General features: G+C 42.3%; 1 protein-coding gene across 1 annotated transcript; it reads left to right on the top strand.

Moving 5' to 3' along the window:
* The first annotated feature begins 1,672 nt into the window (after positions 1–1,672).
* Positions 1,673–3,478, top strand: LOC117150890. Its single transcript, XM_033318026.1, has one exon. The coding sequence runs from the start codon at positions 1,777–1,779 to the stop codon at positions 2,626–2,628; it is 852 nt and encodes a 283-aa protein (XP_033173917.1). The 5' UTR covers positions 1,673–1,776; the 3' UTR covers positions 2,629–3,478.
* The last annotated feature ends 12,394 nt before the right edge of the window (positions 3,479–15,872 follow it).

Raw genomic sequence — 15,872 nt, 5'->3', positions numbered from 1 at the left:
CAAATTTGACACCAAACGTCTCCGCGGTCCGATAAATTGTGAATGATAAGTCCGATAAAGGGGCAACTATGAGGCCAAAAAGTGTATATTTTGTTTGCTCGAAATACCAACGTAAATAAGCCAAGGGGTGATGAAGTGTTTCTTAATAAATGCAGATTACCTAAATTAGTGGCAAGTGATATTTACGAATTAAGTTTAAAGTTTTAGGGGGAAAGGGTTTCCAAATAATTATGGAGATCGTCTTATCGATATTAAATTATCAGTGGCCATAGGCGATGAAAGAACTACCAATTTGGCCACACAAAGTAATTTTATGTCTTTTTTTTTTAAAGAAAGAAATAATAAAAACATTTTTAATATAACATTGCTTTAATGATTTTTTTCCTTCGTCCTTACCGTATTATTTTCCCACAGCTCTCAGAATTTCCTGCTCCTTCGCGCACTTGCTATTTGTTTCCATTCACCAAGATTTCACCCTGGGGACTTGGGATTCCTTGGGCCGAGTTTCCCAGACCGCACGGGATAATAAAGATTCCATGTTAAAGCGGCGCGCGCACAGTAGCCATTGGGTACCGTTAGTGGACGGCTCGAGCGGACCGTTATTTCCGATTATTTAGCGGCTAAATTCAAACAGGACTCAAACGGCCATCTGGGGGGCGGTAAAGAGCGCACACAATGCATCCGCAATCTCCAGACAATGAGACCCTAAGCGAAGTCATTAATAAGCAACGAGCCATAAGTAAATATCCTTTAAGGATGTGCCATGTGTGTGTGGGAGTGGAGTGCTGTGTTTACAGCAGGGGCTAAGTTCTTAGACTTAAGCCTACTTTATTAGATATACAAAATTATTAAGTTCAAATAGAATAAACTTTTAATAAGAGCTAAAAATTTGTTTTTATCATTCAAATTTTCATAAACAGATGCAGTATAGCAACTTATAGCGTCTCGTTGGAAAGTAAGACCACAAGATCTCTACTTTCTTGACCGCAACTGTTTAAGCGACACACCATGGGGCACCATAAACATGACGTACTTATGTGCATGTGGCTGTCCATGTTTATGCACACAAATCTTGGCATAAAAACAGCCACTTTGGTACCCGATGCTCCACTCTGCGTTCTTGATTTTCGGTTTCGCATTGTCCTGCGTCTGTTTGTGTTTTGCCTTGTGTCCTGTCAACTTGAACAAAACCGGGAGACAATGCGGCGTCGTTTTGTTTTGCACACACTGTGCCCGAAAACGCAGATTCCGGCCAGAATCGGTGCCCAGCGGGATTCCTGACCAGGGACCACATGTTGACAATAACGCCTTCACTGCCAAGCATCCTCGTGGAACAGGTGTGAAGAGATCGGCATGTGGGTGCAGCCGGAGCAACAACTGTCCCCGCATTAATTTTAAATATTATTTTGGCAGATCTGCCCCTTATAAATGAATTTTGCATCGCATTGTTTGCGAACATTTCGACAAATCGTTTCCGTTTTCGCTGTGTCATTTTCGCATTATTAATTATTGAAAAAATTACAACGAATTGTATTTGCAATAACTGAATATATTATAATACTTAAATATTTAAGTAGTTATGACTTCATGTAAGATTTGAGACTTTGATCCTAACTAAGTGAGCGTCGAAAAAGACGTAGTTACTTTTTGTACTTTCAGAATTCAAAACAAACTCAACCGTTCCGAAGGAAACATTATTTTTGAGTAACTGCAACTTTTCAAGAGGCTAGACTTTCTACCATTTTTATTTATTTTACTCGGATAAGGAGGAACAAAATGGAGCATTTTATAATTGACAACAACAGCGTACCATTGATCGATGTGGGTGAAAAGGAAAACAGGGTCCAAGGCGATCAGTTGGATTTTGTACAGAAGAAAAGTCCTCATATCAGTAGATCGAGAACCACCATGTCCACTGGATCGAATGAATCAGCATCTCCATCGAGAAAAGCACACAAATCCAAGTCACGGATTCCCTACAATCAATTGCATTCACGTCCAAGGAAATATATATCCGGAAAGCAAGATTCTTTCAACGAGTACTCCATAGCACCACTTCCGAATGAGAATTCTATATCCGAAAACGTCCTAGCTCCACTTCCGTATAGGAAATCCTTATCCGAAAGCGTTTTAGCTCCACTTCCCAATGGGAAACCCATACCCGACAGTTCGGAAAATAGTCAAGAAGGAAAACCTCATAGCAAGCCTATAAATGCTAGATATCGCTCCATATCCGCAGAAAGCGTATATTTCAGGAACTTCGAATTGAAAAATGCAAGTAAGTGTAACGTGACTGCCGGTATGTTCATAGATCCACTTCCGAACGGGAAATCTATATCCGAAAACGTCCTAGCTCCACTTCCGAGTGGGAAATCCGAAGGCACGGAAGAAAAAGCTAGATATAACTTCTTATCCGCAGTTAGTGTATATATCAGGGCCTTCGAATCAACAATAAGGGAAAGCCGTTTGGTATTTTTCGTTAGTCGTATTTCCATGTCAAGTTTAGTGACTCTGGGTATGTTCAGTATGCTCTTTCTGATTTGGGCCTGTGATTTCGAAGAACCAATTGTCAGGATCAAAAAGGCAATGGGCAATGTCTTCAATGATCGTTTCCGTCCCAAACTATAATATATATGAGTACATTGTTGAACAAATAATCCAAATTTATAATATCTATTTGTGGCAAAAAAATAAAAGGAAATATTATTCTGCGCTAAAAATTATAATGTTGAATCACCTCTCATTTGGCAATCCGTGGCATTGTTCAATCCATTTTCGAAGCCATAACAAATGACACTTTTAATCATTGCATATTAACGGACTAAGCCCTGACCGATACCCGCACTTCGTACCACTGATTTATGGCCCAGACAGCGACATCCAACCAAAAATAACCCATTAACTAAATCCGCATTTAATAAATGCCAGCCAGCGGCAGCGAGAAGGTAACAAAAGGGTTAAGACTGCCGAGGGATTGGGATAGGGATCCGCCAAGTTGGCAGTTACAAGTTCCAACTTACAAGACCGGCAAATTAATCACGCTGACGACTGCGACGTGGTTGATGATATTGGTCGACTGATGCTGACATTGAGGAGCTGCCAGCCGCACCAGCCATCAGTTAGCCAAGTATCCCCATCCCCAAGCCCAATCCCCATCCCCAACCCAGTGGATACAGTGCCGAGCATCCAAGTATCCCACTGTGCCGGGGGCATCAATCTGCGGTCGAGTCTCAACTTTCGGGCAACGTGACACGTGTGGAATGCAGCCAGAAATCGGAATCAGAAGCGTTGACATGACAACTCGAGATGCGGGGATCGCGATAAGGACAACCACTTTCTATGGCACGAGCATGGAAAACCTTTTTAGACCCAAGCATTGCTTAACAATTTTTCCAGCTTGAACTTTACACTACAAGATGTTACCATAGGAAAAACCCGATAATATATACCAATAATAAAATATAAATTTGTATATGCATTTCTCGCTTTAAGAAATATTTAAGAAATGTTAGGTCTTGCTTTTAACCGATTGAACTGATCCCAACGATCATTGGATGGGTTAAATTTAAAATATATGTGTATATCCATATATTTTCATATATTTCCTGTAAATAGGGTCTCATTTCTCTCAGTGCATCCCCACATCCAATCTTCGGTCACGCAGTCAGCACCGAACTCAACTTTGACTTGTTTTCACGCCATTGTGATCATGTTGGTGACTCGTGCGCTTAATTTCAACAATTTGTTTGGCATTCGGGTATGAAGTGCAATGAGTTTCTAACTTGGCTTCAAATCGAATATGAAACCCCGTATTGAGCTGAGGTCGCTGTCATTGATTGATTGGCCATCGGCTATGGCGTTTCGAAAGAGCTTTTCACTCAACTCTTGTTGGCCGTAATGGATCGCGAGGCATTACGTAAATTCGTTTCTTGGTAAATGATGCTGACAAGGCATTTGATTAACACGATTAATTGCTGATAAAAATGTCTGACAGTTTGTTTTCTCCCGATGGAAATTTATTGCCCACTACTGGAAATACGTAGGCAACTTTAAAATTGCCCAGTAAATAAAGGTAATTAATAGATTTCCATGCTGCTAGGATATCTTGTATTTGATCATATTGTAAGCAGAAATATATTTTTTAAATTTTTTATTTAAGCACATTTTGAAGCAAATTTAAATTTATAGATAAGTGTACATGTATCGCTTATCTACTGTAATATTTAAGAATTAATTGAAAAATCTGATACTCCACTGGCTGCCAACGTGCCCACTCTCCTTCAATTTATTATGAAAAATGCATTTCTCATCGCGGCTTCCGCATAAATTCATCAGCTGCAGTCGTCCAGTGTCATTTGTCCAAGCTCCGCCTGGCGCCATTGGAGCTGCCCCACCACCACCACTTCCAAAACCATCAGCAGCCACCCATTAGTGACTACTGTACGGTGGGCATCCCGTGGCGGCGACCACCCAGGATTGGAATCGGGAGTGGAGTGAAGGAGGAGAGATTCAAACGGTGGCAGCCAGCAGGCAGCAGCTGTCAACTGTCGCACACGACTTGTCCTTGTCAGTCAATGGATTGGCATCCTCGTGGCAGGGAACTTTGGGGCCAGGACCCGGGGCTTTGAGCATTTTCTATATTAAACTTTCACATTTTTTGACATACGGCCGGGTGCAATTGGTATGCAAATTGGCACAGCCGCTGGAACGGGCGATATATTTGTGACAGGCAACTTCTTCTACGAAAGGGAAAAGCTGAGATTATGATCAGCCAAAGGGTGCAGGATTAAACTCTACAGATTTGTTGCCATTATATAGTCTTTAAATTGAGTTTTTTTTGGCTATTTTAATATAATTTGGTTATTGGTTCTCAAAATAAATAGATTCGAATTTCTTGTTAAATACTCAACTCAAAATAATCAAAGAAAACGAAAAGCGGCCATTTCACCTCTCACATTCGTAACCCTAAGAACCGTAGAGAATCCAAAATAATTTCATGCAAACCAAAACGAATATTTTTCCATGTACTTTCGACAGCTCGGATAATTTCATATTTGTTAAAAAACAAAGGGCGGAGAGCTGAAACCCAGATATTCGAAATGCACAAGAAGAATCCGAGTGAAAAGCGAGCCAAAACCGATCTTCCGCTTAACGTGTGCAGCAGTCACAGATACTTATACTTTAAGATACATTCACACAATCCGAGAAATACTCTGGCACACATGTGGCATCGTTTTACATGAGATGCGTGCACTGCTTGTGAAACGTAAAAATTGGGCAGAAAGCGTGCTTAATTGCGAGGAAAGTTCCACCGGGAAATTAGATGATCTCAGGCCCCGGAGAAGCGGACCAAATTGCCGGGGAAATGACACAGACCACGCCCCCTCCGAAGATGAGCGCAAGTGCAGGAAGGCGTGAAGTAAAAAAGTGTGAAAAACCACACACACTCGATCAAACCAGCCATCCATCAGGGGTTTTTTGTGTTTCGGTTAGCCCGAAATGGTAATCCCATTTCAGGGATATCACAAATGGAGCTAGGTAATTTAAGTAAAATTAATTGCATATCCTTTGGCAAGGGATACGTTCTCAGACTTTACGCTTCACTGGCTGCAAGAACAAGTAAGCTGATACCAATTATTGTTGTGTTATCTCTTTAAGAGATATGCATTAAAAATAATCTTTAAAATTGTTTTTTATTTGTTATTCAATATATCTTATTATGTCAATTCAGTTTAGCCCGCAATTGCGTCAAAAACCTCTATTAAATCACTCGGAAAAATAAGCAGCCATTTTCCTGGCCAGCTCTTTAGGCCTCCAAGTGGGCGTAGCTTCAGCTCCATCTCTGCTTGTATTCCAACCTCATTGGCACTGATTCGTTCGGCTCGCCAAAAGCTAAATGCCCACAAATTGTAATCTTCGCTGGCAACTCGTTTTGGGCCGGTAAGAAACTGGTTTGCAGTGTTCGGGTGGCTTCTTCTGCCTCGTTTGGAATCAGCATCAGCAGCTCTTTAGCGCTCGTTCCCAAAACCAAAGTGTTGGACCAGACCACCAGACCACCACCCCTGAACAAAAAACCAGATCGCTGTTGTGTACTTGCCATGTAGTTGAGTGGATCTCTTTGTGGCTCTGCCCACTTTTGAGGCCGGTTTGGAGCCGAGTGGCTGTCGATGTGGAGGTGGTTTGAGTGGGTCGAACCACGAAGAAATTGGCCAGAAATTGGCGATGATCCACCGACGGGTTTCTACCACGCAGAGTGAGCCAGCCAATTGGCTGAGATTCACTGTGCCACACAAAAGGTAGCATTTATAATCTGGCTTTAGATTGAAATAAACTCAATAAATATGTTAATTTCTTAACAAATAATATTGTGCGCTTACCGTTTAAGTAGAGCATCTTCAACTTCATAAATTCACCTTAAGCATGATAATGTATATGAAAAACCACTAAACCATGGCTAAACAGGTTTAGTCGTATCTATAGTGAGCATTCAAATTCACTGCGCTTCCATGGGATCAAAAGTTTACCCAAATTGACATTCACAACCTGTAATTTGCCATGTAAAATCGATAATCATTCGCAGCATTTTGTGCACCGCCCACATGGCAGTCTTAATTTGGGCGTGCCGCGGTCGTGGGGCTGTAAAATTGTAAACAAAATGATTTGCCATAAAATTATCATAATACCGCTCGAAATGCGCCAACAACATGTTGTCAACGGCTTGGAGCTTCGAAGAGCCGAAAAGTACAAAAAAATACAAAATCCACCATCGAATTTGGCCATTTGGCCGCTGGCGTTGTGAGCCGTCTCGCTGCCATCAAAAGTGTCCATAAATTCTGGCCCACACACAATTGAACTTTTGGTAGAGGATCCCAGCTCCATTCCCATTCCCCTCTTTCTGCCCAAAAATCAAACTCCAATTTGTTGCCGTAATTATGAGCGAACAGCAGCGGCCAAGAAATCAAGACGAGCTGGAAAATTTACATGCAAATCGGATTTCGAGGGCTTTTCAGTTGCTGCTGCGCCGCTGAAAGAAAAAATGCGCAACACATCGGACTGGCAAAAGTGCTTGCCGCATGCAACATCAAAGTGGAAATTAAATGCGCGGTAATTTGGCAAAAGGCTCAAAGGATGCCGGCCATGGAATCGAAGGCCGGGGAGCTGGCTGTTGCCTTTGCCAAGTTGCCGCCAAACGTGTACAGGTTTTGTTCCTCTTTCAGCCAGCAAATTTTGTGATTACTGATTGAAGTGAGGAGCTGAGAAACTGTGGCTCCAAGGTCTCAAGTGTGCACAGCAAACAATTGTTTGGATTGGAAAATGTATCTACATACCTGCAACTCCAGACTCAATAGGAACATACAAAATAATTTAAAATTCCTCATATTTAATCACCAAATTTGTATACCAAACTTTATATAAAGAATACATTTTTTTCAGTGTGCGAAACAAATCTTCATTTTCGAATTTAAATCACGCCCCGAGTAATTTGCATTCGCACAACAACTTTGATAACTCTGTTTTGCACATCAGCGGGTTGGAAATTAGGAACTGTCGGTTGAACGAGTTAAGAACTATGCATTAAGACCTATTTAGCCAGCTTTTATTTTCGTTTCTATGCGATATAGCCATGATTTCAGTAGATGGCATGCGTTGAGAACCCAAACGCCTCGAGATCGACCGCTTTTAATTACCCACATCAATAGTGGAATGTGGCCAAATGCGAACGAGCAGTTGGCATGCAACATGCGCATTTCACCAATAAAAGCGCTAATACATAACTTTTGTGCAATGCAATGCGGCCCAGAGGCGAATCAAGCCAACCAAGCCGTGCCGTGCACTCATAATCTACAGTGGGCCCTCCCTTCGGAGGCTGTCACATTTGCTGCACACGAAGAGTGCTCTTCTAGTGGGGCTAGCTGCTCATCCCTGAGGCGAGGACTCCCCGAGGTGTGAAGCCTTCTTGTCATTTGCCGTAAGTGAGCAGCAGGAATGCCTGCTAAGTGGAAGGCCTCACTTGCACAGTAGTTCGAGATTATAGCTGAGAAAATTTACAATCATATTAATATAGTTTTAAATAATATGCCTTAAAGTTTATAAACCCCATGGTGTGGATTTGCTTAATCGTCTTAAAGCGACATGCAATCCAATTTAAATGCAAATTAATATATTGGCTTAATTAAGTAATAAATAAATTGCATATTCAATCATATTGCAGTACTCTAAAGTTAAGTAACTTCTTGGCCATAAACGGTATCATACCACGGTGCACCACGAAGTAATCAGGAATGTTTGGTCCAGAACATTTGAGGAACAGGTAAGTTTGGGGCAAGGGTAGTGCTGCGATGGTGGGGCAAGTCCTGTTGCGATTTGCAACATTTTTATGATGATTTAGCATTCGCCCGCGGAGACAGCGCTGCGACTGCAACTGCTGCAGTTGCTCCTGCACATGTGGCTGCTGCCACATGGATCTCCCCACTACTAACTATATAGCCATAAAATCGTGTGACATATCCGCAATTTTTCAAGCTGCCCGCGCCTGCGTCCAAGTGTCGAAGTAGCTCACCCGCTGCGAGCTGCACAGCTCCAAGTTGCCCGAGTCACCAGCGGAATCGCCAGTGCTACGTATCCAAAGTGCATCCAGCATCCCAGCAGCCGCCAGTTGCCGTTCGCTGGAAAAGTGTCAAAGCAATTTGTTCAAGGAGCCGCGAATTCGTGTGGGCGGTATTTCGCAGAATCCGCTGCCAGAAGAACGCCCCCGAAAAAACCGGCGACGACAAATGCTTTCAATAGTGGCTCGGTCGACGAGCGGATTGTTTTTCACGCCGATAACCATCGACGCCATCTGATTTTCATTACTAGCCCACACACACACACTCGAATTGGCATTGGCCATTGGCAACTAATTGCCGGCGATAATGCCGCCAGATTCGCTCGGCTATTGGCAAACTGCTGACAAATTATTTATGATACACATTTTGGTAGCCCGCTTCTTTTTTTGGTCTAGACAAATTACCATATTTAGTCTGGCACTGCGAGCGCGATAATGAATTATGTTTATAGTGTCTGGCGCTTAATTATTTCGTGCCACGATTGACTGACTTTGATGGCCTTCACAAGCGGTGACCTTCGATTGAAAAGGATTGAGCTGGTTGCCTCAATCGTTTAATAGATATGCTGAATTATAGCAAATATAATAAGTTTTGCCTTAATTACTAAGGAAGTCAAGCGGCGCGTTAATGGCGGATGTCCGGTGAAGGAGCACCACTCCATCCAAGACCTTGATGTGGGAGTTCGCCCGAGGGAGGCGGATCGCATCTGGTATGGATGCCCAGGGCCTGAGTCAACTGGCGATTCCTTTTGTTCTATGCCGTCAACGCTAAACACTCACGTCAGCCAATAAATCCACTTCAGTGCGCCAATCGAGGGATCTCGCTCTCGGGTGTTCTGCTTTCCATGCTTTTCGCACAGCTACCAAAGGCAAAGGGTTAGGGGGTGGTCATCAAGGATGAGGAGCAGCGGGGCCAAAGCCGGTTTACCTTTAGGTGTCAAAAGCAATAAAACGCCGGCCTGTAATCAACGCGATCCTAAATAGGTGTACAAATTACACCAAAGTCCTTAATTATAGCGAAACCGCCAGCATCCCAGCTTCATTCTTACACTGGAAAAAACTTCCTACTCACTTTAACTTGCCAAGTGATCAAAACAAGCTCAAAAGCTTAGTTTGATTATTGATTACTATAAATAAACTTTAGTAATTGTCTGCCATATATTAGTTTATAAAATGTATGTGCTTTAACATCACATTTTTCTGTGTGTACCTTGATTCTCGGCTTAGTCTCAACACCCAGCCAAAGTTTAACCACAAAACGCCATCGTGATGGTCTTGGCCCTGTCGCTGGCTGTTTACTCTCGGATCTCTCGGTTCTCACTCCTTGCATCTTCTGGTTCTCCTGGCTTGTGATTCCTGACGCTGCATTCTGGCCCGGCCAGTGGATTCAGTTTGCTCTCGTGGTAGGCCCGCAACTATTAAGAATTTGGCACGGTGCTGCTGCTGCTGTGGCATATAACTTACACCCAGATCGATCAGTGCAATTGGTGTAAATGTACTTGGCCGCAGCCAAGAAAGGCAACAGGAAAAGGGGGCCAAAATCAGAGGGCCTAGCACTTGGCGCTCGTAGTTGGCCCGGTTGGTCTCTTTTGGCCATGCCGCACGTTCGTGCTGCGAAAATTACATTTGATCGATTTGATCGGCGCTACGAGATCAAAGGAAATGAAAGACGGCGACGAGAACGCCGACGCGGATGCCGGTGCGGATGTGTTGCGGATTTATTGCGGATGCGAAGTGAACTGACGATCGCTGATCGTTTATTTTTTGCAGTTTGTTATGCCCAAGATGGCAAAGTATTTCAGCATTATCATATTTATTGGTAATAGAGGCGAGCTAAAGGGTTCCAATAAAAACGGAATTGGAATCACATTTAATTGAATACAATACTTTAAAATACGTAACATATGAAAAAAGCCTAGCTTCCCTTAGTTGCATTCATTTCTCTCCACCAACATCGATGCACCTATCTGCGCTGCAACATCTAGAATTGCTGGCCATTTGCGATGTAACTTATGGCCAACATCAGTGGCACAATTAAAATCATTTAGAGGCCAATTAAATTTCGTTAGCAGCATTAAAATCCCGGGTCACATGAGAACCATTTCGCAATCGCAGACCAGATAAAGAAGGAGCAGGGTTGTCACTGGACAATTAAAAGCACCGAAAATGGCCGTTGAATGCAACCAGAGACAATCAGTGAGTTCGAGTTTGGGCCTTTCGTCCTGCCACAGCCCCATTTTCCCATTTGCCAACGCCACTCCCCCCGCACTCCTTTCGGTTTTTCTAGCCCACGACGAGTGCGTGCATTTGGCCAAAAGTGCGTGCTGTTGGGCGATTTGGCTCAAATTGGCCCGGCCAGATTCAGATTGTGTGTGTGGCAGCTGGGGTCGCCATTAGAGGCGCTGAGCGATGAGCATGGGAATTTCAATTAGACGAAGTGCCCAGGGAGAAATCTTTCCCACAACTTGCCAATTATTTTCTGTGATTTTCTGCCGCGGGGCTGCTTCTGCCTTTTTGCTGATCTTTAAAGTCACTTTAAAAAATGTATTAATGAAATTCTGTGACAGTAAGCAAACTCTTAAAATGAACTTAAAGTTATCTTTCTTATCATTTTCCTCTAAACTTTTAAGCTAGATACAATAAAATCCCTTAATTAATATGTTGCATTCCTTTGCTTATATTCGAATGCATTATAATTTTTCGCAGTGCACGGAGTAAACTTGCGGTTGCCAAATAAAATAAATTCACAAAAATTACACATCGGCATCCGTGTGCCGCCTACGTGGTCAGTTATTTCTTTTTTTCTTTTGATCCAACCATCTTTGGCTACTGACGACGGGTAGGTGGCATTCAATTTTCTACAAATTTGCCACTCTTTCTCCCGCGAGTCGCAGTGCAACTTTCACAGCTTCTTCGGTAGAGAGGCCGACCATTATTGGGTAGCCGTGCACGGGGTATCTGCATTTTTTACGCCTCCAAATCGAATCATTTGCGCATAAGTTATGGTCACACAGTTGCCTATTTTTGTGCCCCTGGTCCCACTCCGGCGCATTTTGTGTGTCGTGCGTGCTGAATTTCCCTCGCTTACCGTTACCAAGTGGAAATGGCCACGGCTCGTTGGCATTTCGCCCGGCTACCTATCTTTTGGGCCACGAATTAACTTCAATCCATGCCCAAGCCCAGGGGCCTATCTTTCCCGTAACTTCGAGCTGGAACCCTGATCCCTGGCTAGCTAAGCCAATTTCACACTACAGCTGTATTACAACTAAACGCGCAGATTTAAATAGATATTTTTAAGTATGACAATACTTTTATGTTAATATAAATCAGAAAATCGGTCAGAAGAAGACGCACATACAAATGAGCAACTTTTTTGTGCATCTGACAACCAAAACAATCGAACCATTTCACCTTTGGAACGATTTTAAAATTGTATTTTTTTGTCAAATTTTTGCATTTTTTGAAAGGGGTAACATCATTAAAATTTGCAAAAAATTGGTAAAATTTAAAAAGGCTTTTTTGAATGCCAATCGATTGGGAATTTCGAGACGAGTTCAACGAGGTATAACATTCCACTTTCGGTGCATAATTTCCTTTTTTTTGACCAAAAAATGATAATTTTTCGACAAAAAATCGAAAAATCGTGTTTCGCAATTTTTCACTATTTATGTGTGATTTTCGCAATAATTTAGTAAAAATAAGACGCAGGGACAAATGTTAGACTTTTTTAAGCAGCTGACAACCAAAACTATCGAACCATATCACTTTTAGAACAATTTTGAAATTTTAATTTTTTTGCAAGTTTTTGCATTTTTTGAAAGGGGTAACATCATTAAAATTTGCAAAAAATTGGTCAAATTTAAAAATGCTTTTTTTGAATGCCAATCGATTGGGAATTTCGAAACGAGTTCAACGAGATATAACATTCCACTTTCGGTGCATAATTTCCTTTTTTTTTTACCAAAAAAATTATAATTTTTCGACAGAAATTCGAAAAATCGTGTTTCGCAATTTTTCACTATTTATGTGTGATTTTCGCAATAATTTAGTAAAAATAAGACGTAGGGACAAATGTTAGACTTTTTTAAGCAGCTGAAAACCAAAACTATCGAACCATATCACCTTTAGAACGATTTTTAAATTTTAATTTTTTTGCAAGTTTTTGCATTTTTTGAAAGGGGTAACATCATTAAAATTTGCAAAAAATTGGTAAAATTTAAAAATGCTTTTTTTGAATGCCAATCGTTTGGGAATATCGAGACGAGTCCAACGAGGTATAACATTCCAATTTCGGTGCATAATTTCGCTTCTTTTGGCCAATTTTACTATTTAGGAGTGATTTTTTATTAAAGAATATGGAGATATCCTTTACAGATCGTGAGTTTATTACAGTAATATATAATTTTGCAACACTGTTGCTTATTTCTGTGCTGAAAAGAAATCTCTCTGGAAATATGCTTATTAATTAAAACCAACGCACTCAACTCTGTCACTGCCATTTTATTCGGCATCATCGCCGCTGGCATTCGTCATATCCCCATCATCATCATCCCTGTCAAAGTGCCATCAGCATTAACCCAAATGAGTGGAGATTTCGAGTATTAACAGTGAGCCGAGCTACGCCCCAGTTCCACTTGCGAATTAATAACCTTTCACCTGAGTTTTAATTTAAATTCTCCGCGACTTATCCGGCAAAGCGTGGCGATCCGCTATGGTAGAGGGACCTCCCATCCGGGACCTTCGTCAAGGGTGGACGACCCACCAGATTTTGGCTGACATTTTAAATTTCGCAAATGTCAAAAGACGCTGCTCATTTGTCTTCAAATCCGACACAACTGCCCGCCGTGAGTCGCGCTTTTTAACACTTTTCACTTAGCCGTAAGTCCGCGATCCTCCGCTGGATGGATGAGTGGCCAGCGGCCAGGGGCCAGAGCCACCAAAAGATGTGCCGACCCTGGTCTTGATGGCCGGGTCGAAAGCCTCCTGACCCATCTGGCCACGCTTGGAAGCTCCTTTCGAGCCGCAGCCACGCCGAGCTCACTTTCCAGCCGTTGTTAAATAATTTCACAGTCTATCAATTAGCGTGGCGATCGCGTCAGCAGGATCACACAGCACAGTGGTATCAACAGAAGTTCTTTAAATATATAATAAATATATAGAATATACAAGTATTGAATCAATTGCATTATATTAAATTTGAAAATGTGCTGTTGCTGCCTAATAATTTCCACACATCCCAAGGGTCTGCTGTCAACCACTGTGCATGGTTGTGGTCCATTTTTCATAATGTTGCAAGTTTCTTTTGGCCACGGGCTGAGCCACAGCTGTCCGTTGCCGACTTGGCCAGTTAGTGGACTCAACGCTGGAGCTTGGAATCTGGACATGGATACGCCATCCGGGCAGGGGGATCTTGGCGAGCTCCTATGACCTAAGGGGCTGGCAAAAGGTGGTCTCGCTGATTGTTTACGTCTGCGCTACTCATAAAATTTCAATTAATCTGCGTGTCACTGCACTGCCAAGCCAACACTCAGCCGAATCTCTCCGCATTGCTGGGATGTGGCTAAATGGCAGATACACTCGAAGAAAACGGTGATAAGTCTGTGCAAGTAAGTATAATATTTAGAAGATTTTAATACAAGAGTTTTTTGTTAGATGTCTTCTATAATGTCCTATTATTGTTATAAAATCAAATTATCATAGTAGCTAGTTTAAGAATTAATTCAAATTGCTTTTCCCAGTGTGCGCGTATTTAATTAAATACAAGACACATTTCTGGGGGCTGTGTTGGCCTGTATTAATAATAAGCCTTCAGTTTCCTCTTGCTTAGCAGATTATAATCTTTGGATCTTCGGGCTTGCCTGGCAGGCAGTCAGAAACTCGCACACGAATTAATCTTCTTCAAATTAGCATCTTGATTAGCCAATGAAATGTGTAACCCAGGCCGGCGATCGGGCGTTCGCTATAAAAATCAACAGAGGAACCCAGCGATGATCATTGATCATTTTCGTGTTGGTTTTTTCTGTGATTCCCATTCCGAAAACGAATACGAATACGAGAATCCGTTCGCATGGTTCTGCTGTTGATGTGATTACAATAATTAATCTTGCCCGAGATTATTGTTTCTCCCAGCCAGCAAACCAGCAGCAAATTCAAAGCTACAGGATGAAAAAAAGAGGTAACATTTTAGATATAAGCAAATTACTATTTAGGATCCCATTACTCATAAAATGGTATTTAATATGTTGTTAGTTTTTTAATGCCACTTAGGGATGTATGTTATATAGAAATTCCTATCGTTCAACTTGAAAAATTAGCATCTTTTCTTTCAGTGCACCCGAAGAGTTTGCGTTCGGATCTCTGCCATTTCCCCAAGGCGCCAGCTACGGGCCTGGCGTCAAATTAAGTGTTTGTGTCGCTCGCCATTAATCACGGCCTATCACAAATTTCGATATGAAAAAGTGTTTTGTATATCAAAGCAACAGCAACATGAACAGCAACATATAGTCGTATGACCAGGTACAACTTGCTTCATGTCGTGTTCAGCCAGGGTGATCATATGGGTATGGCTATGGCTATGGCTATGGGTATGGGCATGGGCATGGGTGTCGTCCGATGTCCGATCATTTATTTACATTTTCCTGATCTGGCCTGGAAATGTCACCTGCTGTGCCAACACACCACACACATGTTGCACGAAGCCGAGTCGGAGGCTGAAGCCATGGAAGCCCGGATCGAATCGAATCGAATCTCTGCTTCCTGGTCCGTGGAAGAAACCTTTGATGGATGACGGACAGCCACAGCATCGCCAGCATCGAATCCGATTGGAATCGATTTGGAGTTTGTACGTTGCAGCTACCGAATCGCTGGGAAAGTGGCATTAATCAGCTGGCATCTGGACCTGTATCTGACTGGTAAGATCGGTTAAATTTATTAACTGCCTAATTGCAGCTTAAATTGACACGCTTGTGGCCATAAACCTTGGCTGCGACTACGACTGCAGAAACCCGTTTGCTTTTCGTTTTCATATATTTTCGCATATATGCATGCATTTTATCGGTGGCAAATATCAAGCACAGCAGCAGCAACTGCAAATGCAAGTGCAACTGCCACACAGCAACAATGTCAACGGCAAGGGGCAATTATGTGTAATAATACGAGTGCGAGTGCAGCAAGCAGCAAACATTGACCACTTGAGGTTTTCAACACATTTAAACCGACTGTGACACCTGCAATCGAGGCGAAAACAACAGCAAACTGCAGCTTGAAG

The sequence above is a fragment of the Drosophila mauritiana genome, chromosome 2L (genome assembly GCF_004382145.1).
Source record: "Drosophila mauritiana strain mau12 chromosome 2L, ASM438214v1, whole genome shotgun sequence".
Lineage (NCBI taxonomy): Eukaryota > Metazoa > Arthropoda > Insecta > Diptera > Drosophilidae > Drosophila > Drosophila mauritiana.
This window is presented reverse-complemented; position numbering and strand designations above follow the sequence as displayed.